Source organism: Mycteria americana, chromosome 2 (assembly GCF_035582795.1).
Source record: "Mycteria americana isolate JAX WOST 10 ecotype Jacksonville Zoo and Gardens chromosome 2, USCA_MyAme_1.0, whole genome shotgun sequence".
NCBI lineage: Eukaryota > Metazoa > Chordata > Aves > Ciconiiformes > Ciconiidae > Mycteria > Mycteria americana.
In genome coordinates, this window is record NC_134366.1 from 126,823,217 (window position 1) to 126,845,411 (window position 22,195).

Below are 22,195 nucleotides of genomic sequence, written 5' to 3' on the forward strand. Positions count from 1 at the left end.
GCAAGGGGAAAACTGGTAATTGCATTCAAAGCAATGATAAGTTACCATTTTAATGATTCCTTATGTTGTGAGTAATTTATAAATCACTCGGTATCTTCCCAGCAAAGCTTGCCTTCTGTTTTTAAAACGTACCCTTTCGTATCCAACAAAGGGTTTCAGTGCAATAAGAATTAAGGTGTGTCTCTTAGCTTTTACCTGCAAGCAATAATGATGTTGTCAAGCGTTTCAGGTGAGACCAGCCCAGGATTTTGGGGTGGGGAAAGACACTCTGTTATACAGCATCTTCAGTGCTTCCCTCAGAGGGAGGCAGAGACACCTTGAAGGGCTGAGTATAAGGACATCTACCGAGTGTCTTTTTAAATAGACACCAGAGGTGGGGGGGGGAGGGGAAAAGGAACAGGCTTGTAACCATAACTCAGTTGGACTTGTATCCGAGAAGGCAGATGCCATGGATTGGCTCCCTCACCGAACGGCTGCTTTTCTGTTCCTTTTATTGGTAAGTCAGATTTTAAAACAATATTTGTAAACTCTGCCAGTTGATTATGCCAGTTGAATCTTCCTCAGGAGAGCATTACATTTTACAGTGTAAACTACCCCCAAAAAAAGATCTTGTGAAATTTAGCATAAAAAATAAAGCTGCGCTTATTTTAGACTGCATTTCTGAAGGTTCTATACAAATAATTTAGTTTTTCATTAAATGCTGACAAATGTTTCTTTGGATTATGGCTTTCTGCAGTCTATTGATGTTCAATATGTGACTTTCTGTGTTTAATGCACGACTTTTCAGGTGAATGTTGTCTGTGGCTACTATTTAAGGAGTCACTGTTATTAATAAAAATCTTATCATTATAAAAATCCTAATAACTCGACTGGATATTATTTGGTTCTATGTCTTTATTTTTTTAATCACTTGAGGGAATATGAAGAGCAATCTTTTTTTCTAAACTGATTAGCAAGAGCGCTTCAGAGCTGACCAATTCCTACAGCTATATTTAAGAGAAAAACATGAAAATTAGTGCAGACCTTAGCCGTGTAAAAATCAAGACTTGGCCTATTATTTCACATTACAAAGAATTCCTGTCTTGTAGCGCATTAGTGTCTGAGCCGCCATGTGCTGAGCAAGTGAATGCATGGTGAAAGTGTCACTCTTCGGGTTTGTTTTTCTCACTGTAAAAGGAAAGTTGCGGCTATAGTCAAGTGGCATAGTTGTACAATGTGTTCATCAAGGCACGGAAATCACCCAGAAAGGACTTAAAAGAATTATGGAGGCCCTTCTACTCCTGCAATTTGATTTTTGTGTGGATTATTTTTACTTATCTGTGCTGCTCTTCTAAAATTAGGTTTAAAGTAGAGGTTTAAGGCCCTGAAGATTGAAAAGAGTAGGATTTCTATTATAGTTATGTCCTTCTGTGGCTTTCATTTTACACAATGCATTAGTAAGTGTAAATGTTTGTAAACTTTTTGTTACTGATCACTCTAGAAATGTTATAGTCAGGGAAAAAGTGTTTGTTGTTATAGAATATGAAATCCTTAGACTTACTTTGAAAAGATAATCCATTAATTTAGGTGACAGCACTGCAGTCAGTAAAACAGAACTAATCAACACAGGGCAGATGCCAAGCAAACGGCAACAAAACTTGGCAAAAGCAAGTTACGGTTCAGATGAGTTTCTGCTTGTTTAAGGCAGCACAGAGGTCTCTCAGATTGCCATGTTGCACATCACACTATCACTTCTGGATTTTCTTGTAGCATTAGTGACTATTCATTTTACTCAGTTACCTGGGGATGCATACTCCTGAAGTGTTGAAGTTCGAAAAAAAGTTGACTCTTCTGTACCTAAGATCTGTCCATTCAAAAGAGATTTTACTGCGTTACTTCTCTCGGCAACTCTGGAGCCATTTTTATTCTTTCAGTATATTATTGGTATAATTATGACTGATGAAGGATATGTGATGGGTCAGGAAAAAGGAGCAATTGTGAAAACCGCCATTATGTTTTGATGACTATCAAATATTTGAACTTTTACTACCCAGCAGAAACAACTGTTGTTCTTATTATGCGTTCTTCTGCACAGCAGTGTTCATGGTGGCCTGTACAGCTTAATAGCATCTTTCAGCGCTTTATAGAAAGCTGACAGACAAACTGTAGAGATTAAATAAATTATAAATTATGTATCCAATTTTAGTGTATTCTGAGAAAAAGTCTTGGTTTTCAGCTTGATTAATCTTTCATGAAAATCACCTGTCTGAATGGTGTGTCTGGTTAGTATATTGTTAATAAGTTGTATCAAATAAAATTGCTGTGGAGTTATACATGTTTTAGTATACTACTACACTTTCAAAAAAAGAAAACTTACCAGCCCTGAAACTAATAATTTGCTACATGCATTTCACCATTGGTGGGACTGATTCTGCAACCCTTGCTCACGTGACTTCAAAGGCGCTATTCTCATGAGTAAGGGAGTTCTGTTTGTGATACTTGCACAGACACGTTTTATGGAAATAACCTGTTTGATCAGGTATGACTCTTCTCCTGCCAGCTATCATGTGACAGCTAATAATTTTAAATTCACCGCATGTCTTATATGCACTTTTGTCTGGCTACATTTTCCCATGTGTTATCTACGCTTCTTTTTTTTTTCCAGTTGTTAGGCTATGGTTACACCTCCTACTCGTAACTTGGTTGCACATAAAAATATTAAGGGGCCAAATCCTCTCCTTGCATGTGCATACAAAACATCTGCCAGGATGTAGCCAGGAACCTGCAAACTCTTCTGCCAAAGAATTTTGTTGTAGAAATAGAAACTAAAGCAATTCCGCATCCAGGAATTATCACCCAAGATTAGGTTCTTAAGTCTGCAGTTTCACATTCCTAAGTAAAAATGGCCCCTAAGCAAATGTGCATTTGCAGTTAGAGCACTCTAAGCCGTATTAGAATTCAGGTTTTATTGAGGAGATTTATTGAGGAGACTTAGCATGACTAACTTGAAAAACTCAGATTTGAATGATAATGGCATACACCCTGTATTGAAATTACTTTTCTGTTCATTTTTCTAATGGTTAAGCTCAGTTACTGTATGGAAATTCATTATATCTGTATGACTCAGCAGAACAGAAACAATCTCAGTGGAAACTTTCCCAAAGTGGTCAGTTCTTTGCATAAGCATATTTTAAAACAAATAAAACTTTGGAATATATTCTTCTGACTGACATGAGCCTTGTCATACTTCTGCTGAAATAGCAATGGATTCTCCATCCTGGGTGCAATACAAAATATTGATGTCAGTTGCTAACACAGGAAGCAATAGAAACACCTGACTTCCACAGAATTAGAAAACAAAATGCCAGAAAAATCATCCTGAAAAACTTCCCCTTTAAATTGGAAGCAGCACATTCTTTAGTGACCTACAAAAATGAACAGTATAGACAAAAAAACATTCATGTTTCAATTTAAAAGTGATCAAATGGCTTCTTTTTTAAATTATGAGGTTTTGTCTTATGTTTCAACTCCACTTCTCATTATTTCATACGCACTGAGTTATCATTTTTTTAAGAGATGCAGAATGAATAAAGGGAAGGGTTTGTTATTTCAACCCTTTACTAGTCAGAGCTTTGGCTGAGTAAGAAAGAGGTAAAAGTCCCAAAACGCTGACACAACCAGAGCTACCATGGCACCCTGATGACTAATATAATATGTGTGAGTTCTCAGCACTCCTCCCATCCAGGCCAATAACAATACTGCTGTTGACTTCAAAGAGAGAGAAGCAGATCCAATATGAATAATGCTGGGAAGATGTTAAAGGCGTGTTCAGTCATTTAGATTTGAGTAGGTGGAGGAGGGAGGACTCCATAATTGCGTATAATATTGCTTGGCAGTCAATTAATGATTAGTTAATTCTTATTTGTAAATTGCTTTGAAGGTGCAAAGAACCATACACATCCTATGGGCCTAATTCTGTTCCCAGTGACATCAGAATAAATCCAGAATAACTCCAATGTGACTCTAAGGCGTCATTCTGGACACAAGGTTCATTGTAATGTTTATCATTACAGTAAAAGACAAGCTTTCAGACAGGCCACTGTGCAAATGACAGTCTCCATAAACATGTTTCCTGCCTGCACCTCTCCCAACCCAAACCAGAAACAGCTTGTGCAACGAGCCTCTAGCTTCTCTGCAGAGTTTCCATTTTTTCACAGTCTCTCGGAGACTAACAGGACAGCAAATCTTGATATCATTCTGATCAGCTTGCCAACCCCAAGGTCTTCAGTATGCATCCCACACATTCCAGTGGCTCCTATGGCTTTAATTATCGTTAATCACTGAATCTATGTAAAGTACTGTATTCGAATACTAGTTTAGAAGGGAAATTTGTTCACTATCTAGAAGCGTGCTGGAGTTAGCTGCTAGGAGGCAGTACATCTCTGCTGGAAATAGCACTAGAAAAAAAGGGTTTGCATCGCAGAGAGATAATAGAAATAGACAACTGGGGCGGGGGGAGCCTTCTAACTGCTGGTGATAGGGGAGAACCAGAAAATATTAGTTGGGGAGGCAGAGGAACCTCCATCCCTGAATCCAGCTGGATAGATGTCACTCCAGAATTGTTGAGGTTTAGCTGGTGAACTAGGCAACTTTGTCTGATGTCTGCCTGCCCTCCTTCCCATACCACGGCAGTAACTCTGAGAGACATACCAAACGCAGACATCAAGTTCATTGGATCTGCCTTTTCAAATAATATCACAAACTGTACTAAGGACTCTGGACTCAAAACCATCAAGACTTCTTTCAAGATCTTCCATTAGCAACACGTAGCAGAATGGGTTTTTCCTTGGTTAGGATGGGACAAGTGTGGAAACACGGGGCCTAAATTTACAATCCTCAGCACTACTGATGAACAAATTCCTGGCATTCCCATTATTGGTGTTCAGAAACAAAGGATGAAACTCCAGTGTAAAATGTATATTCTTCACTGCTTGAAAACAGAACTCCCTATAGGCTAAAATTAAGTGTTCTATGAATATTCATGTCCTTAAAGAACAGAATTCTTTACAGGCATAATTCTTATTTCAGAGATACTCAACACAGTTTTTCAGTAAGGCCTGCTGAGTATGAGAGTGATGTGGCTGGATGTGAGATATTAGTTTCACTGTTAAATAGCAGAATAGGCAACAGGATGCAGACAGTAGACAAGATTCACTAGCATTGTACTAGGAGGTGTATGCCCATACGTTTCTGGGTCAAGACAATTGCTTGCATGCCAGAAGGGATTTCAGCTTAAGGGTGGAGAGGATTTCACTGGACTCACCAAAGGAAGCTCTGCTTTGCCGGTGGGATCAACTGATAAGAGACGTTCAATCAGTGCTACTTCTGGTGGACTTCATCACTCAGGTTCTCTGGTGAGGGTGTAATCTGCCCCTTCTACTCTCCCGTGTTTCCCCAGGCTCCAAGGAGGATTATACAAGGACAGGCCTGAGCTCCCACTGGGGTGAAAAAGCCCTGCAGTTTAAATGGAGTCTGATCTTGTCCCTTCTCTGAGACGAGTAATGGCTGCACATGAATTTGAACCCCATTCTGCAGCTGAAGATTTAAATAGTCACCAAGACATAAACTCAGATGAAAAGATGTATTGATGCTTTTAGCACAGCGTGAACATATTGTAATGATTTTCCTGCAGAGTACTTTTCTTAACCATTTATGTCAATAGCTTGCTCAAAGAAACAAGAAAAAAAAATCTTACTCCAAATAGTCCAATAATTTCAAGGTATATGCACACAAAATGGGCAAATCCACAGTCTAAATTCCCTCGTTCAGAAGCAGATTAGGGCAGCCATTATGTGCCGAGGTCTCAGGGAATGTTCTGGGCAAGATCGGATCATTGGAGACATTGCTTTGTAAATGACAGATGGTGGACCTCTTACGGCATATAGGTAAATGGGGAAAAGGGGGAAGAGAGAGGAAGGAGGGTGAAGCTGCTGTTCATTAATCTGTTGCATGTAAGAGGTTGTTTTAACATGAAGTAAGTGGGAAATAGTCTGTGCCCATCTTCCAGCCTTGACAGAACAATGCAATAAATTTGAAGTGAGGAAAGTCCCATGAGGTAAAGCTACCACAGAGAAAAGATTGTCACAGATTTTATCCAAGTATAACTGACATAAAACCCACCAGATAAAACATGTCAGACAAAAAAAAGCTATTGAACAGTACTGGGAAATGATAAGGAAAGTGGAAAATTTATAACTACAGCTTTTAACCACATTTGGTGAGAAAAGAGAAACTCTGCAACATTTTTTGAGTCACCTGGATATTTTGTTTCTTCCAATGATGAATGAAGCAAGCATCCAGTCCTGCAAATTCCATATTCTTCACCCTTTATCATCTGAAGAGAGCAGAGGCAGGTCCTAAACCCAGAAGAGATGCTCTGAAGAGGTACATTCACCAAGTGAACTTCATTTTCACACCTCATTTAGGAACAAGGTTAACTAAACTGTGCCTTCTTTTAAATTGTGCTAATCAAGAAATTGAGGATTCTCTATTATTTTAATTTTAATTTAAAAGTAATTACCTATTACATCTGATTCTGCCACCTTTATTTACTCAAGACTTCGGTTGCATAGTTAGACCTCAAATCAAAGCCCACTGCACTCCAGGGAAATCTGCCTGATGACTGCAGCTGGCTTTCCATCTTACATTGAATCTCTTCAACCTCAGTGGGAAGTCAAGAAAACATTTTCGTTCTTTTTGGTTAAACTACATAGTTAAGTACTCCAGGTCTACTGTGGACTTTCTAAATAATAAAAAAAAAAAGAAAAAATTCTTTAGAATAAATAAATACTCCTTTTCTAGTTTCCTAGACATACTTCTTAATAACAACCCTTGCAACCACTTCTCTCTTCAGCTGAAGTGTTACAACCTAAAAATCTGTGTGAAAGCTGTATTTTGATGTAGGTACAACTTGAAATTTGCTATGGCATATCCATTCAAAGTTCTGCCTTGAAAGACAGAATTAATTTTGAAGGTGTTAACTGTCAAGGACTTCAGGTGACGGAGATAGAAAAAAATGAATTGCACAAAGTTATTTATGGAAATCCTGTAGCTACTGCCTAGACAGACTATTGCAATAGACATGAAAAAGTACTGCTCCAGTCCTGCAGTATAGCAATGTATGGCAGTTTGGTTTTCCTTACTGCCTTTTGCCCTGCATTTTTATATGCCAATCTTTTTATTGTTCTTGCAGGTACTCTTGGATTTCAGCACAGGATTCCATGTAGAGGTAACATATTTCTTTAGAAACTGTTTTTCTGATCAAATGAAGTGTAACCAATGCAAAAATGAAATGGAAAATGCTAAACTAAGACATTTCCGAACTTGAAGATTGTAAATGTATTTAAATATTAAACAGCTGCAGATAATAACCTGCTCACCCGCTCAAGAGAAGTTCTCCTGAACCTAAATTAGTATCTCATACACAGGAATAATTTTAAAGTAAACATGTACAGTCTTAGAGTTTGGGACTAGCAGTCATATAAAAAAGCACATGATCTATAAAAATCCCTTTTTTCCTTATTGTTGGAAATTCTAAATGTCTGTATTCATTTAAAATTGATTGAGGTTACTGGTCATATGATACTGGAACTCTCTGTCAAAGGTAAAAGAATGGGATGAAAATGGAATGGCAAGATGGAAAACCTTCAGAAGACAAAAACGTGAATGGGTCAAATTTGCTGCAGCTTGTAGAGAAGGAGAAGATAATTCTAAGAGGAATCCAATTGCTAAAGTAAGTAGAAAGAAAAACAAAAGTGTTCGCTGACAAGGAAGTTTTTCTGAAGACAGGCTGGTAAATGCAGAGAGATTTAAAAGTATATTTGCTTAGAGTAGTCAAAGCAAGGAATGTAGAATAAAAGAAAGATGATGCAATATTTCCAGCTCTGCTGAGACAATCTCCTAAGGTGAACCCACATGGCTGCTGATCAGTGACCAAAGGCTTCCTAGAACGTTGCCATCAGTCTACCTCCTGGACAGCTCCAACCATAGTCTCTTCGTGTGAAGCATCTTTGTAGTACATCACAATATTTTTCTTTTCTCTCTCAGCCTGAGAAACCCCTGAGTAGAAGTTAAAGGATAGTACATGACCTCTGGGGGCAACAGAGCAAAGAAGATGTTTTCATATCCTCTCACCATGACCGTACCCTTACTGAGGTCCAGCCACAGTGTGATACTCTTGGAAGTTTCTCTGTCCACTTCCCTGCCAGAAGGTTTAAGAGAAATAGAAAGCCTGTCCAGCACTTAAGAGGAGATGGATCTCTAGGCTGACTGTTTTGTAGAAGCGCCTCCCATTGGTTCTGTCAATTGAACCTTGTGATAAGTGGTTGAGAAACTGAAATTATATAGAATTTTTTACAGGAATTAATAACGGGAAAAAAAGCCCTGCAGGTATCCTCAGTAAACTGGCATAAATTATTATTATCTGTTATTGTAGATCCGATCAGATTGTGAAGAAAAACATCCAATCACATACAGCATCTCTGGAGTTGGAATTGATCGTGCCCCCTATGGAATATTTGTTGTTAACCCAAGAACAGGAGAAATTAATATAACATCAATAGTGGACAGGGAAGTAACCCCAGTATTTATTGTAAGTACTCTCCTTTTTCTTTCACCTTTATAATGATGGATCCAGGGTGGGGCAGGGAGAGCAGAAGGAGACAAATTAATTTGTTTCAGATTGTTTCAGATTTGCTTACTTCACTTTTGGTTTTAAAATGAGTAAATCTCTTTTATCTAGATACGTTGCTTTGCTAGACACTCGGTGACGGGTGTAGATTTGGAACCACCTCTTGAACTTCGAGTCAGAGTTCTGGATATAAACGATAACCCTCCTATATTTGCACAAACTGTATTTACAGGATCTATTGAAGAAAGCAGTATGGACAGTAAGTAACTATGTTATGCCTATTATAGTATAGTTAAGTGAAGCTCCCAGAATACAGTTAATATAAACCTGGGGTGCTCATTCCGCTTTTTCTTAGGCAATGACATATATTGGCCAGGGCTACTGCAGAGGAAGGAGTGGCAGATGCTTCTCCAAGTGCTATTCGAGCTGGGGCCCGAGTTTGTTGCCTAAAATTAAGCAGTGATGCTTCCTTCCCCCTTTCCTCCCACACATGAACGCTGAATGTTCCAGTTTCTAACCATACCATCATGCAAATTCTTTCAGACGTGAAAATTTAAAATAAATCAGTTCATTCCTTCTCGTTAAAAAAAATTAACATTATACCTACACTTATTTCCTTTGAGGTTATATAAAATACGTTTTTTCCCATTTTTTCTATTTCAAACATTTGTATTTGTAGCCTGAGTATTGCAGTTGCAGTAGAATATGACTAAATAAACCCTTACTTAAACCACGAAAATGGTTCTTTTTACCAAAAGTACAGCAATCGACATTAGACATGCAAATAGCACTGAGGCAATGGTGCCTAACACTCATTTTCTGCTTTCTAGAAATTCTCATTTAAAACTGTGGAGATTTCTTACATGAATATCTACAAGCTCAGTACTTACTGTTTTTACATAGTCCCTATGGTGACTTAAAGAAGTTCAGTGAAAATCTGCATTACTCCATCTGGCCTTAATTTTTAATGCATTTTAAAGTCATTAATATTCAGTCAGAATCAGTACTACAAAATTAAACTTTTGTTTTTCTTTGTAAATGTCAATGAATAGATAGCATTCTATCATTTTTATACACCAAGATTTAGCATTGTCTTGATGAGTTGTTTGCAGGAACAAAACAGATTTTCTGATTTGTTTTTTTTAATTATTATTCTTTATTTTTAGACACACTGGTGATGAAAATAATTGCATCAGATGCAGATGAACCTAATCACTTGAATTCTAAAATTGCCTTCAAGATAGAGAGTCAGGAACCTTCAGGTCCACCCATGTTCATTATGAATAAATATACTGGAGAACTGCATCTTGCAAATTATCTTGACAGAGAGGTAACATTTCCCTTTCCAAAGTTAAAAACCATGATGTTCTGGTGTATATATGGGGGGGGGGGAGGAGAGAAAGGTTGTGGTTTTTACAAAAACTGAGGGAAAAATGCATTTTTTCTATATGTTACAATAAAATGTCTAAGGCAAATTCCTGCATTAGGAAATAGTAGCAAGACATGAGTATTTCTAACGTTTAAGATGCACAGGTGGTCCTTCTAACACACTCATTTCTCTTTATGTGACAGCAACATAGTAGCTACACTCTTATGGTGAAGGCGTCAGACCGGGATGGAGCTGCAGATGGAATTTCATCCCTTTGTAGCTGTAATGTTAAAGTTATTGATGTCAATGACAACTTCCCAACTCTTGCTCAAAGCTCTGTAAGTTTTTAATACCAAAAGCAACATCACTGTTTTAAAACCCTGTTCAAAAACCCAGTTGATAACAGAGCCCTTACTAACCGATAGAGCGCTTTCACATTTGAGTGCTCCACTGGATTTACAGGGTTGTTTCCTTGAAGCGTGCTCAAAATCCAATCTGTCGCTTGTGCACCAATTCTGATAACATACACATAGTTTATTTTTGTATTCAGAGAAGTCAATCCTGACACTGACTTCTCTGTATTCAGAGAAATCCGGTCATTCAGGTGTCCAGACCTGTGCAATATGGCCAGATTAGGTAGATTAACCCAATCTTTGTATGATCTTTTCTTATAGAAAGCACAAATTAATTTCCTCTAAGCTGCCTCTGCAAACACTTGAGGTGATCCAGCTCTTCAGATCTGCAACCAGAATCACAATTTACCCAGAACACACAGTTTTTATTAAATTGGCATGGACTGTGGGCAGGACATCCTTCAAAAGAATCTCTGCAGTCAGCTGTGTTTTCCTCACATTATGTATTTCAGTGTTTGCTAATAGGTATTTATCTGTCATTCCAGTTTTCAGCAAGTATTTCAGAAAATTCACTCAGTTCAGAACTGCTGCGAATACAAGCTCTGGATGCTGACGAAGAGTTTACAGACAATTGGTTAGCAGAGTTTTTCTTTATATCCGGTAATGAAGATAACTGTTTTGAAATTGTTACAGATCGAGCTACAAATCAAGGAATACTTAGAGTAATTAAGGTATGGATAAACATTGTGATTCAACTGTTGAAATAATCATCTTTAAATAGTTTTAATTAATTGTTAACAAAATTAAATGAGCAGTAAAAACACTGTCACTCAACCATTTAAAATAGAAAACATGTAAATAAAATTAAAGGAACTTTTATTTATTATCTAATTCTCTGTGGTTTATCTTTTAGGAACTGAATTATGAACATCTCCAAACTCACTCACTGATTATGGGTGTCAAGAATGTAGCTCCCTTCCACCACTCTGTTGCACATGACTTCCAAATGTCTGGAACACCCCTCATAATAGAAGTAAAAAATGTGGTTGAACCGCCAAGATTTCATCCATCTTCAGTTACATTTTCTCTAACAGAAAGCACAAGAGTGAATCATGTTCTGGGAACATATACAGCCATTGATGAGGACACTGGAGCTATTGCATCAAATGTTGTGTAAGCTCTGCTCTGCTTAACTCCCCAGGTGGAATAATTCTTTTAATTGAGATTTCAATGGGATGAGGAATAGGTATTTTAAAGGGTGTTTTAAAAAACAACTTAAAAAATGTTAATAGGTTAGCAATAGAATAATAGCAATAGCATAGTATATTCTTCAGCCCATTTTTATGCTATGATTGCTTTTGTTTCCTGACCTACTTTCCTTAGCCTTGTGTACAAGACAAAGAAAACATCATTCTTCCAACAGGCTGTAGCTTACATAAATCAGGACAGACTTTTTTTCTAACCCAACCTAAGAACATTTTTTCTTGAAATGTTTGCTACAAATAGGGAATTTGTTAGCATCTCTAAAAAAGCAAGCAGAAAACCCCAATAATGGGCAATATTATACAATTAGAATAGAAGAGGTCTACTCACCAGCTCATTCTATAGTAAAAAAAAAAAATTTAAAAAAAAAATGACATTTATTTCTGCTGAAATTAATAATAATTAATGGGACCATAATTTGCTTTTTAATGTATGTAGAAATAAATACATCCAATTTACAAAGGTTTGAAAAGTTTTCATAAAACAGAGGAATATGTTAGCAAATACAACTGTAGAATATTATAGGAAGAACTGTGGATTTAACTACTGATATCAGCAAGGGTTCTAGTAAAGGTTTACAGGGTCCAGAAAAATTTTACTTTTAGACTATGATACCACTTTCAAAATACAGTGGACTTCTACACATTTACTTTATTCCTAATTATTTTTCTGGTCTACATCTTTTGAAGTCTACAGGACTTTTGCTTGAAGAAAGTGAAATGCAATAGGACCTAGCACAGCCTAAAGAAAAATATTCCAAAGTGACAAATATTATTTGCAAAATGAATATGTAATACATGTATTCGTAACATAACACTGCGTATTTTTACTTCACCAAATACAGATATAGTATAGGACGTGATCCAGCTGCCTGGTTCAGAATCAATCAAAACACCGGTGAAATCACACTGAACAAAGTTATTGACCGGGAATCAATCTATTTAATCAATGGGCAGTACAGAGCAGAGGTTCTGGCTATCACCAGAGGTAAGAAAAGAGATCAAGTTTTCTGAAACAAAACTCTCTTTGTTCCAGATTTCTCTCAATGTTTTTTCCTGTTTCTAGTTTTCCCACCTGAACTGCATTACTTATAGTATCAATATTCCCTCCTGACCACAAATATCTTCTTTTTACAGGCATTCCTCAATATACTGCTACTGGCACCATTGTGCTTTCATTACAAGATGTCAATGACAATTGCCCAACTATTAATACTGAATTAAGGAAAGTATGTATGCATTCCCCATCAGTGATTATCACAGCAAAGGATAGGCATGGCGATCCATATGCTCTTCCCTTTACATTCAGCATACATGGTGAACCTCAAACTACATGGATTATCAGATCAATAAACGGTAAATTAGCCTACATTTTATACAGAATAAACCATAGTAATAAACTCTTATCTAAGATAACAGATTAGGATAACCTTTTCATAACAAACAAAACAGTTATTAGAATCTATTCTAATCTCACTTAAATGTGATTTTATGCTCATATGAATCCAAGAAGTTGTTCTGGATTTGCATACATGTATATAAAAATCATATTAGAACTAGAATCAGAATCATTACATGTGTTTTATCTAGTTATCATCTTTTAAAGGAAACTAAAAATATACTGATGAAAACAGAGCAGCAAAACTGTACTTTACTTGAGTGTAGCTATGATAAGCACCTCTATTGGTCTAAACCCAATGAGGTCATTCAAAAGGAGTAATTTGATACCTTTTTATTTCTATATTATCTAAAAAATTCTAAGCATATGACAAAACTCTCAAATTTATTTATTAGAGTATAAAGTTATTAGTTGGCAGAGCTTTACTTTTATGAGAGGCATATGAAAATGGCAAATAAAGATTACAAATAAAAAATGCAATTTATTGTACAAATTGTACTTATTTGTATTTCTAAGAAAAAAGTTTCAGTCAGTGCCCAGCAGAGCTTTTCCAGTTTCCTCCAAAAAGACATAACAAAGTAATGAATTAATCAAATCTCATACATTACTAAATGACAGAATTTGCATAACTTACAGTATGCGTAGAAGACACCTGTACTCAGCACTAGTGAGGCCGCACCTTGAATGCTGTGTTCAGTTTTGGGCCCCCCACTACAAGAGGGACATTGAGGTGCTGGAGCGTGTCCAGAGAAGGGCAACGAAGCTGGTGAAGGGTCTGGAGCAGAAGTCTTATGGGGAGCGGCTGAGGGAACTGGGGTTGTTTAGCCTGGAGAAAAGAAGGCTGAGGGGAGACCTTGTTGCTCTCTACAACTACCTGACAGGAGGTTGTAGAGAGGTGGGGGTCGGTCTCTTCTCCCCAGTAACAAGTGATAGGACAAGAGGAAATGGCCTCAAGTTGTGCCAGGGGAGGTTTAGACTGGATATTAGGAAATTTTACTTCACTGAAAGGGTTATCAAGCATTGGAACAGGCTGCCCAGGGAAGTGGTTGAGTAGCCATCCCTGGAGGTATTTAAAGGACGTTTGGATGAGGTGCTTAGGGACATGGTGTAGTGGTGGACTTGGCAGTGTTAGGTTTACGGTTGGACTCGATGATCTTAAAGGTCTTTTCCAACCTATACGATTCTGTGATTCTGTGAAGACTCTTTTAAATGGTAAATATCACAATTACAATTACTCTTGTGTCTCCTATTTGTTCTAAACAGATGTAAATGTGTAACTTTAAGTATTTTAAAACTACTGAAAAAAATTGTGAAAAACACATGTAAATTCCTTGTGAGAGAAAAAAAATGTATAAAACTTGCAATTTTTATGTTCACCATTGTGCGAATAAAAATCAGTAAAAGCAGCAGTAGATATAAAAAAGTGCATTTGCCCCTTTTATATTTCTCAGGTTAAAAAGTGATGACTAGACTGATCTGGCTCAGGTTTTGCAAAAGAAAAAACTAGCATCAACGAATATCATAAGTTTCAGCTTTGAATAAGTACTGTAGACACATAAGTAACTGAAGATCTTAGAATGGGAACTCTTAGTCTTCCTTCTGTTCTATGAACATTACTCACAAAAATTATCGATTTGTACAGTATTTATAGTCAATACCTTAATCTAAATATTTTTCTCTTTTTTTTCCCCAAAGCTTCCTCTGCAGAACTAATGAGTCAGAACATTGACTTTTACGTTTATAGGATCTATATCAGCGTAAGAGATAACCAAGGCCGACGCTGCTCTAAACCACATATAATTCCTGTGCAAGCTTGTCAGTGTGATAGTCGTAATTACTGCACCAGTGGGGCCAAAAAAATAATTATCGTCGGTGGTGGTGGTGGCAGTAGTAGCGGCAGTAGCAGCAGTGGTACCGGTAGCAGTGCCGGTGGCAGTGATAGTGGAGGATACCAGGAAGGTGGAATAGGAACAGGACAAGAAGGTGGTGGTGAGTCTAGACCTGGAGAAACAGAACCTGTGGACCACACAGACGGGCAGGTTTACACTGATGGATACGGTGATGGAGAATATACTGCAGCCACTGATGATAGTTACAATGGAAATGGATATTATGACAGAGATCTCCAATCTTCTACCACACTTAGCGGTGCTGCCATTGGCCTGATGTTTCTTGGTGGATTAATATTTGTTCGTAAGTATAAAATTCAGAAAACAATTTTATTAATTTTCTAAAAAGTGTATTTTTTAAATTCTTCTAAAATAAGGTGACTTTTCTGGTTGGTTGATAACCTGTTGGCTCCCATGGGCCATTTGACAGAGAAAAAATTGTCTTTTAAATTGTAAGAATTTCTATATATTTTATATTCTACCTATTTGTATACATACTTCATTCAGAAATAACTATTTCCTTCCTAAGACTTAGGGGTTTTTTCCTAAGGTGTTATCCAGTTCTCAGACCATCAGACAGGGTAAAAATGTTTAGTAGAAGATTCAGAAGATTTTGGGCAAGAGCTGTCCCTGTCACTTACAACTTACACTTTGCAATTTGTACTTCCATAACATTACTAAAAGAAATGGACAAGTATCAGCTCAAAGTTGGGTATGAAAAAATGTAAAGAACAAGCTTCCTTTGAACTCAAAGCCAGATTTCAGTAGTAGAACAATAAATATAATCATCTTAAATTCTGAACATTTTGGCTATTGCTGCCAAACATTACATCTATTAAAAACAAGTAGCACTTGTGATAACAGGATCAAAACAGATCATTCATTCATATGTCCTAGTATTTTTGAAGAAATATAAGTTTCAGGGATAGGAATGACTCAAGTTAGACTTTATGCAAGCTTCTTAGCTTGTATAGTCTAACTTAATGCAAGGATTTCTCAGACCATCACAATCAGATGTGATCATCTTTCATGTCCTGGGCATCAAGCAATCGACACCTAAAATTTCCCAGTGCAGAAATACTGACTACAAAACCAGAGGAAACTGATTTTTCCCCTGATTTTTTTGAGGAGAGGGGTTTGGTTTGGGTTTTGATCTTTGATTAGTAGGAATCAGCAAACACAACACTTTGAAGCTGCAAAAGGCTGTTTTGTTTGTGGTTCCCAGGTGGTTAATGTTACAGGACAGACTGTTTTTCTGCTTTTGGAAATCTCCTCTCCTAGTTGGTAGTCAGGAGTAAATATGTCCTTAGTCGTGCAGTGTGAGGTAGCACTTTGTACACTGTATAGCCCTTTCCCCTTTTCTCTTCAGTGCACTTTGATGTTAAACTGAGAGTTTTAGGTGCTCTGCTTAGTCTGGTATAGGCAACTGTCTGTCCCCACTCTCTCTGCAGTGGCACGAGGTTACTAACTTAGCCATCTAGGTTAAGGACCTAAAGACAGCCAGAATTAATATTGCAGTGCCTTTCTAAAATGAGCAATGTTTTCAATGTTGGTGTTTAAAGCATTCAGCAATTTCCAACACTGAGTTCTTCAAACAACTAAGCATAATACAGCACACTGGGAAACCTCACTCAATCTATGTAATTATTTGTTAAAACTGGGGTTTAGGGTTTGCCTCTATTGTTTTTTCAAATCAAGCATTATGTATATGTGATGTGAAAAATGCAACTGGAGCCTTAGCCAAAGATCACTGTAGCCAGATCTCCACTGATCTCCACTGATTCTTGTGTCTATTATTACTAATGTGTATTTCTTTTCAATTAAAATATCTGAAGAGACAAATGCATGCTTGATATATATATATCAAGAATGACTACCACTGAATGCTATACATAGCAAGACTGGTTCTGTTTGTTTAATTTTCATATGTATGCAACTTATATTCATTCCGCTGAGACAGATCAAGGTCTGTTCCCAGGTGTATAGGCATAAATTTGGAGTAACAGCCCTACTCCACCCCCGCTTTACTCTGCTATAACTAAAGGTACAAATTATTCTGAATTTCCAAATACATACATTTCCAAAAGCAGCTAATGATTCTGAAAGCCAGACTTGCAGGCCACTTGGTTTGAAACATTTTAAAAGACACATTTTCAAAAGTTCTTGAGCACCTGCCCTCTGGGAAAAGCAGCTATTCCTGTGAGGAAGAGATGTCCTAAATCTGTGTTTCCTGTTTCTTTCCTGTTAAGTGATTCCAATTTTGATGTCAATGAGTGACTGTTGTGGCTGTGGACCTGGCGCTGCAGGTGGAGTTGGAACTGGATTTGAACCTGTACCTGAATGCACAGAAGGGGCAATTCATCCATGGGGAATAGAAGGTGCACAGCCTGAAGACAGGGTCAGTACATCCCATGTTTCTAAAACCCACAGTAACTCTATTTACAGAAAAGACTGCATTTGACTAGAAGCATGAAAGTGATTGTAGCACTGTATCATCTTCTAAAAGAAGCTTGGCATTGTCAACAATTGCCAGGCAGATATGAAAGGTGATTCTTAATTAATATTTACAGATGGGGGTTGTGTGGTTTAAGTTGTGTTCAGTTAGCTTGGCCCAACAGTTTGGTGTTACTATTCCCTCAGCTGAAACACAATAACTAGCAAGCTTTTTCAGTGCGAAGTAGGACAAGGTAACACAAACCATCTTCGCTGATCACCTTGTACGTTGACAATGAAAAAAATTGAATGGAGTTTTTGGTTGTTTTTTTTTTTTTTATGGGGATGGTAATTAATAGCGTTAACAGTTTAGACTGCTAATTCCTTAACATGATTCACAAAGTCTTGGTCTTCATATGGGAATTTCAAAGTCATCATTCAAGGAGTCAAAATGTTGTTTTCCAGGATGTCTCACACATTCTTGCCCCAACAACAGCTGCAGGAGGTGATTTTGGTGAACCTTCTGGTAAGCAGATCCTAAAATTTTCTATGCACGCTGTCATAAAGCTATCTTTCAGAACTTCATGTCTTCTGATTCAAGGAGCACTTTGGTTTCGCAGCTATAACCCAACCCTTCCAATCTTTCATCTGCAGATAGTCAAACTGATGCTAGTAGGACTTCCAGTATGAATAAAGGATCTGAGGTTTGAGCCTTTGAGCAGATTCATTTCTGCAAACTACATTTATTTGGAAATATCTGCCAAGGCTTTCACATCTCAGGCACCTTTTCTTTATCATTCCAGCTAGTGAATGGAGGGTCTTTTCAAGACACCAGTTTTAGTAGAAATCAATCTTGTGGCCAGAATAAGGAAATTTTCTTTCATAACTCAGTGGTGAAAGGTTCAGTTCTTCCCAGTTTCCAGGCTCTGCTTCCCACAAGGAAGAATAGGACCTGTCGAGTAGCCGGTAATTACTGACCATTTGTGCACTAGCCTAGACAGAAAGCTGATACATAGCACAATAAATTTATGCTTCTGAGATAGGGTTCCCTCAGGAATTTGATGGCCACAGAGAATAAGTCAAGCTGTGCAGTGCCACTTTCTCTTTTTCCCCATTCCTTACTCCACAACAGGAAGGAAGGATGCTGGCACAGATCCATTTTCACTAGCTTCTGACAGGAAGAAATGTCATTCTGCAAGACAACTTCTCTGATGACTATTGATTATTCAAAAATGTTCTCATCCTTAAGGTAAAATCCAAAGAGAACATTTGGGGGCATAAATGTGAATTAAGAGTCTTCATTCTCAGGGAAGTTCTGCTGCAATGACAATTGAAAAGTTTAAGACTTACACATGTGATTTACTTTATTTTCACTGTTCAGTACCATTATGGTGAAAGCCCTGGTTCAAATTCTATAAACTGAGACTATTGAGATTAAATGAAAAAAACAATATAATTTAGCCTATGTTTCTTAATGTAATCACAGTCAAGACTACTGTATGCAATTGGTTTATTACACTCATTCCTTGTTATCATATATGAAAAAATCTGGAGAAGATAAAACCCTGTAAGTATGACTTTATAATTTATTGTAAAGGTCATTTTCATTCTGCATCATGAACACTGGTGGTTATTATGATCCATTGTTGTTCTCCCAAATCCCCCTTAACAATCGAATGACTAGAAAATGTGAAAGGAGTTACAAAGCTATTTCTTTTAGAACAGACTTTAAGGCAAAATAATTTTAACCCCGATGTGATCATAAATATACATTTATGTATTTGCATAAATATCCATAAGCATTATCTGATTTTCTAATGCAAATCCCATGACAGCATATATGTACACCAGACAGAGGAATCTCTCCAGTCAATTACACAAGTAAATCATTGCTTTTCTAAAGCATATATGCACATGCTGCCTAGCCTCAGGAATAAATCAAGGTCTTAGATGTCTGCTAACATGCGCTTAATTTTCATTGCAGTTTCAATGTTTGGCACCTGTGCATGGATCTGTAACTGAAATTAGTCTAAAATACCTTTAGAAACTCAGTAGTGTCATTGTATTATTTGTAAAAACAACTGGCAAATTCCATGTAAATTTTCACAGAGCATAGGAAGGATAACTTTTCTTTTTCTGTTTTCAGACATATATACAAACACATATGGAGGAGGAGGAGTAGTAGCTTCTGGTGTTGAAGAAACTACAGGGGTTGGCTATGGCACTGGCACTGGTTATGGAACAGCTGGAGGAATTTCTGGAACAGGGGAAGCAAAAGGGTCAATTGGAGGAACCATAAAAGAGTATCGAGAAGGAGGGGTGAACATGGCCTTCCTAGACAACTATTTCTCTGAGGTAATTACCTGATCTACTTTGCATTTTATCTGTGAGCCTACTGTTAGATTCTCCTCCCCGAGTTACATGGTGGAACTCCAAAATAACTCCACTCAAATTGAAACTTCCATGGTATAAGACTGGTGTGAGAGCAAAGCTGACCGTGCCAGTAAGAAAAGCTACGACACTAGTAGTACTGTTTTGAGTTGCTGCCATATTAGATTTGATTGCTCAGTAGCCTTTTTGTAAAACTGATGGACACACTGCAGCTATGGGTAGCAAGCAATTAAATTATTTCGGCTTCATAAGTGGCCGCCAAATTTATATATTTGCCACCTTTTTCAGTGTATAAATAGATAATAACTTTGTGAAATTGTTCACAAGTACTTCCTGTACAGCTTGTTTAATGAAGTGACTTTAACCCTTAAAGAACTGTGAACACCAGTTCACTTTCTTCCTTATTTTTATTGCCATTTCTGTTCCCTAAACAACTTGTGAACTGCAAGTGACACAAATATGCAGTTTTGTAATTGGCAACATATTAATTAGCCTTTACATATGGGATAAAAAAATGCTATGGCGTTTACATGGATTAATGGGATATATTTTCATAATTAGCATGAACTGTGAGGCATAAATACTATAATTGCATATGTCACCAAAATATCAATTAATATATAAGGATTGCTGTATTTCAAAACCTAAACAACATTCAGTGGAGGAGAGGACAGAGCAGTCCTGAAGTCCTGAGCATGGACTTCTCCCAGACTGCAATCTCCCTGGCTAGGCTGGGAGCACTACGTATTAATTGTCTGCCAGCCATAGGCCTCCACAGATTACTCCTCCTACTGACCATCCCAATCTCCAAACCCTCTGCCTCTCCCTCCCAGGCCTCCCCTTCTGTCCTTCCCTGCTTCCTCCAACCTCACCCCGCACCCACTTTAAATTCTCCTCTTTCCTGCCCGATCCCTCCACACTGACCACCCCACCATCCCCCATGCCTCCCCAAACCAGTGATCTCCATCCTGCTCAAAATGGATTCCCCTCTGGGCTCACCAAGCCTTCCCAGCTGTGGCCAACCCTCCATCCCATCCCCTCTGTCCTGGCCTCTCCACTGCTCCCCTCACCATCCTGCTTCGCTCCTCTTCCTACCACTTCATCCAGATATTGCTGCCCAAAGAGTGCATTTGTTCCCCCATCCCTTTCACTCTCTCCCTTCACCCCACAGTCAGACCCACTGACGGCAGATCAAATTTGACATGCTAAGTGTTTGCAGAAACAAGAATAAAGTATCAGTAACATTTGAATAAAACTTATTTCAAGGTCACAAAAGTGTTGATGATATAATTTGTTCAGTTGATGCCCTGTTTTTCGAGTCAGCTGGGCCTTACTGTGGTTAGGAAACCCTTACTACGGTTTGAGTCTTCATGGTTAAAAACCTGATGAAAAGTCACTCTGTTCTACTTTTTTTTCTGGTTTTGAAAACTACAGAAAGCATTTGTGTATGCAGATGAAGATGAGGGTCGGCCGGCAAATGACTGCCTATTAATATATGATCATGAAGGAGTCGGTACTCCTGTTGGCTCTGTGGGTTGCTGCAGCTTTATTGGAGAAGATACAGACGAAACGTATTTGGATACATTAGGACCAAAATTTAAGACCCTGGCAGAGATCTGTCTGGGCAAAGAGATAGAACCTTTCCCTGATGTCAACGCACCCTGGCCAAGCGTTAACGTCACCTTTCCCAACCCTGAAAGTGATCTAAACCTCCCGCCACCCGGAACCACCATCGTTGTCAACGGATGTGCCCCTATGCCTCCCCCGGTCGGCACTACAACGGTTGTTACTGAAAACACCTACACATCTGGGTCAACCATACAGCCCCCAAGGCCGATGCCGGATCCTTTGCTCCACGGCAACGTGACGGTGACTGAGACCTACACCTCCGGCGGCCCGGCTCTTTGCGTTGACCCTCTGCGTGCATCCAACGTTGTCGTAACAGAAAGGGTTGTCGGTCCTGCATCTGCCTCTGATTTGCGTGGCATGCTAGATATCCCCGATCTCGCAGACGGGTCCAACGTTATCGTCACGGAAAGAGTAATCGCACCTAACTCCCGGCTCCCGACCTCTCTGAGCATTCCCGATTTGGTAGACGGGTCGAATGTGGTAGTGACAGAAAGGGTGTTCAGGCCTGCCTCCGGCATGCCAGGCAGCTTAATAAATATTCCCTCGGAGTTATCAAACGCCCACAACGTGGTGGTCACCGAGAGGGTAGTGTCAGGGTCTGGGATGAGCAGCCTGGGGGGGGCAAATCTGGGGGGCCTGAGCAGCACAGGTCAGATGCTCAGCGCCGACGGTCACCTTGGCCAGGCAATGGGCACGGCGTCGCCCGGAACCTCCCGGAGAAGAGTGACAAAGTACAGCACCGTGCAGTACTCCAGTCAGTAAGGCCTCTGCCAGCGCCCCTTCCTGCCAAAATCGCCATTTG

The 22,195-nt window shown here is 38.5% G+C and overlaps 1 protein-coding gene across 1 annotated transcript; it reads left to right on the plus strand.

The window, feature by feature from the left end:
• The first annotated feature begins 448 nt into the window (after positions 1-448).
• Positions 449-22,155, plus strand: LOC142406761 (desmoglein-4-like). The gene is made up of 16 exons (XM_075495693.1): positions 449-496; positions 7,232-7,267; positions 7,643-7,771; positions 8,474-8,629; positions 8,780-8,927; positions 9,835-9,998; positions 10,241-10,375; positions 10,936-11,121; positions 11,304-11,563; positions 12,498-12,640; positions 12,790-13,008; positions 14,747-15,244; positions 17,190-17,338; positions 17,839-17,899; positions 19,520-19,728; positions 21,199-22,155. The coding sequence occupies exons 1-16, from the start codon at positions 449-451 to the stop codon at positions 22,153-22,155; spliced, it is 3,498 nt and encodes a 1,165-aa protein (XP_075351808.1).
• The last annotated feature ends 40 nt before the right edge of the window (positions 22,156-22,195 follow it).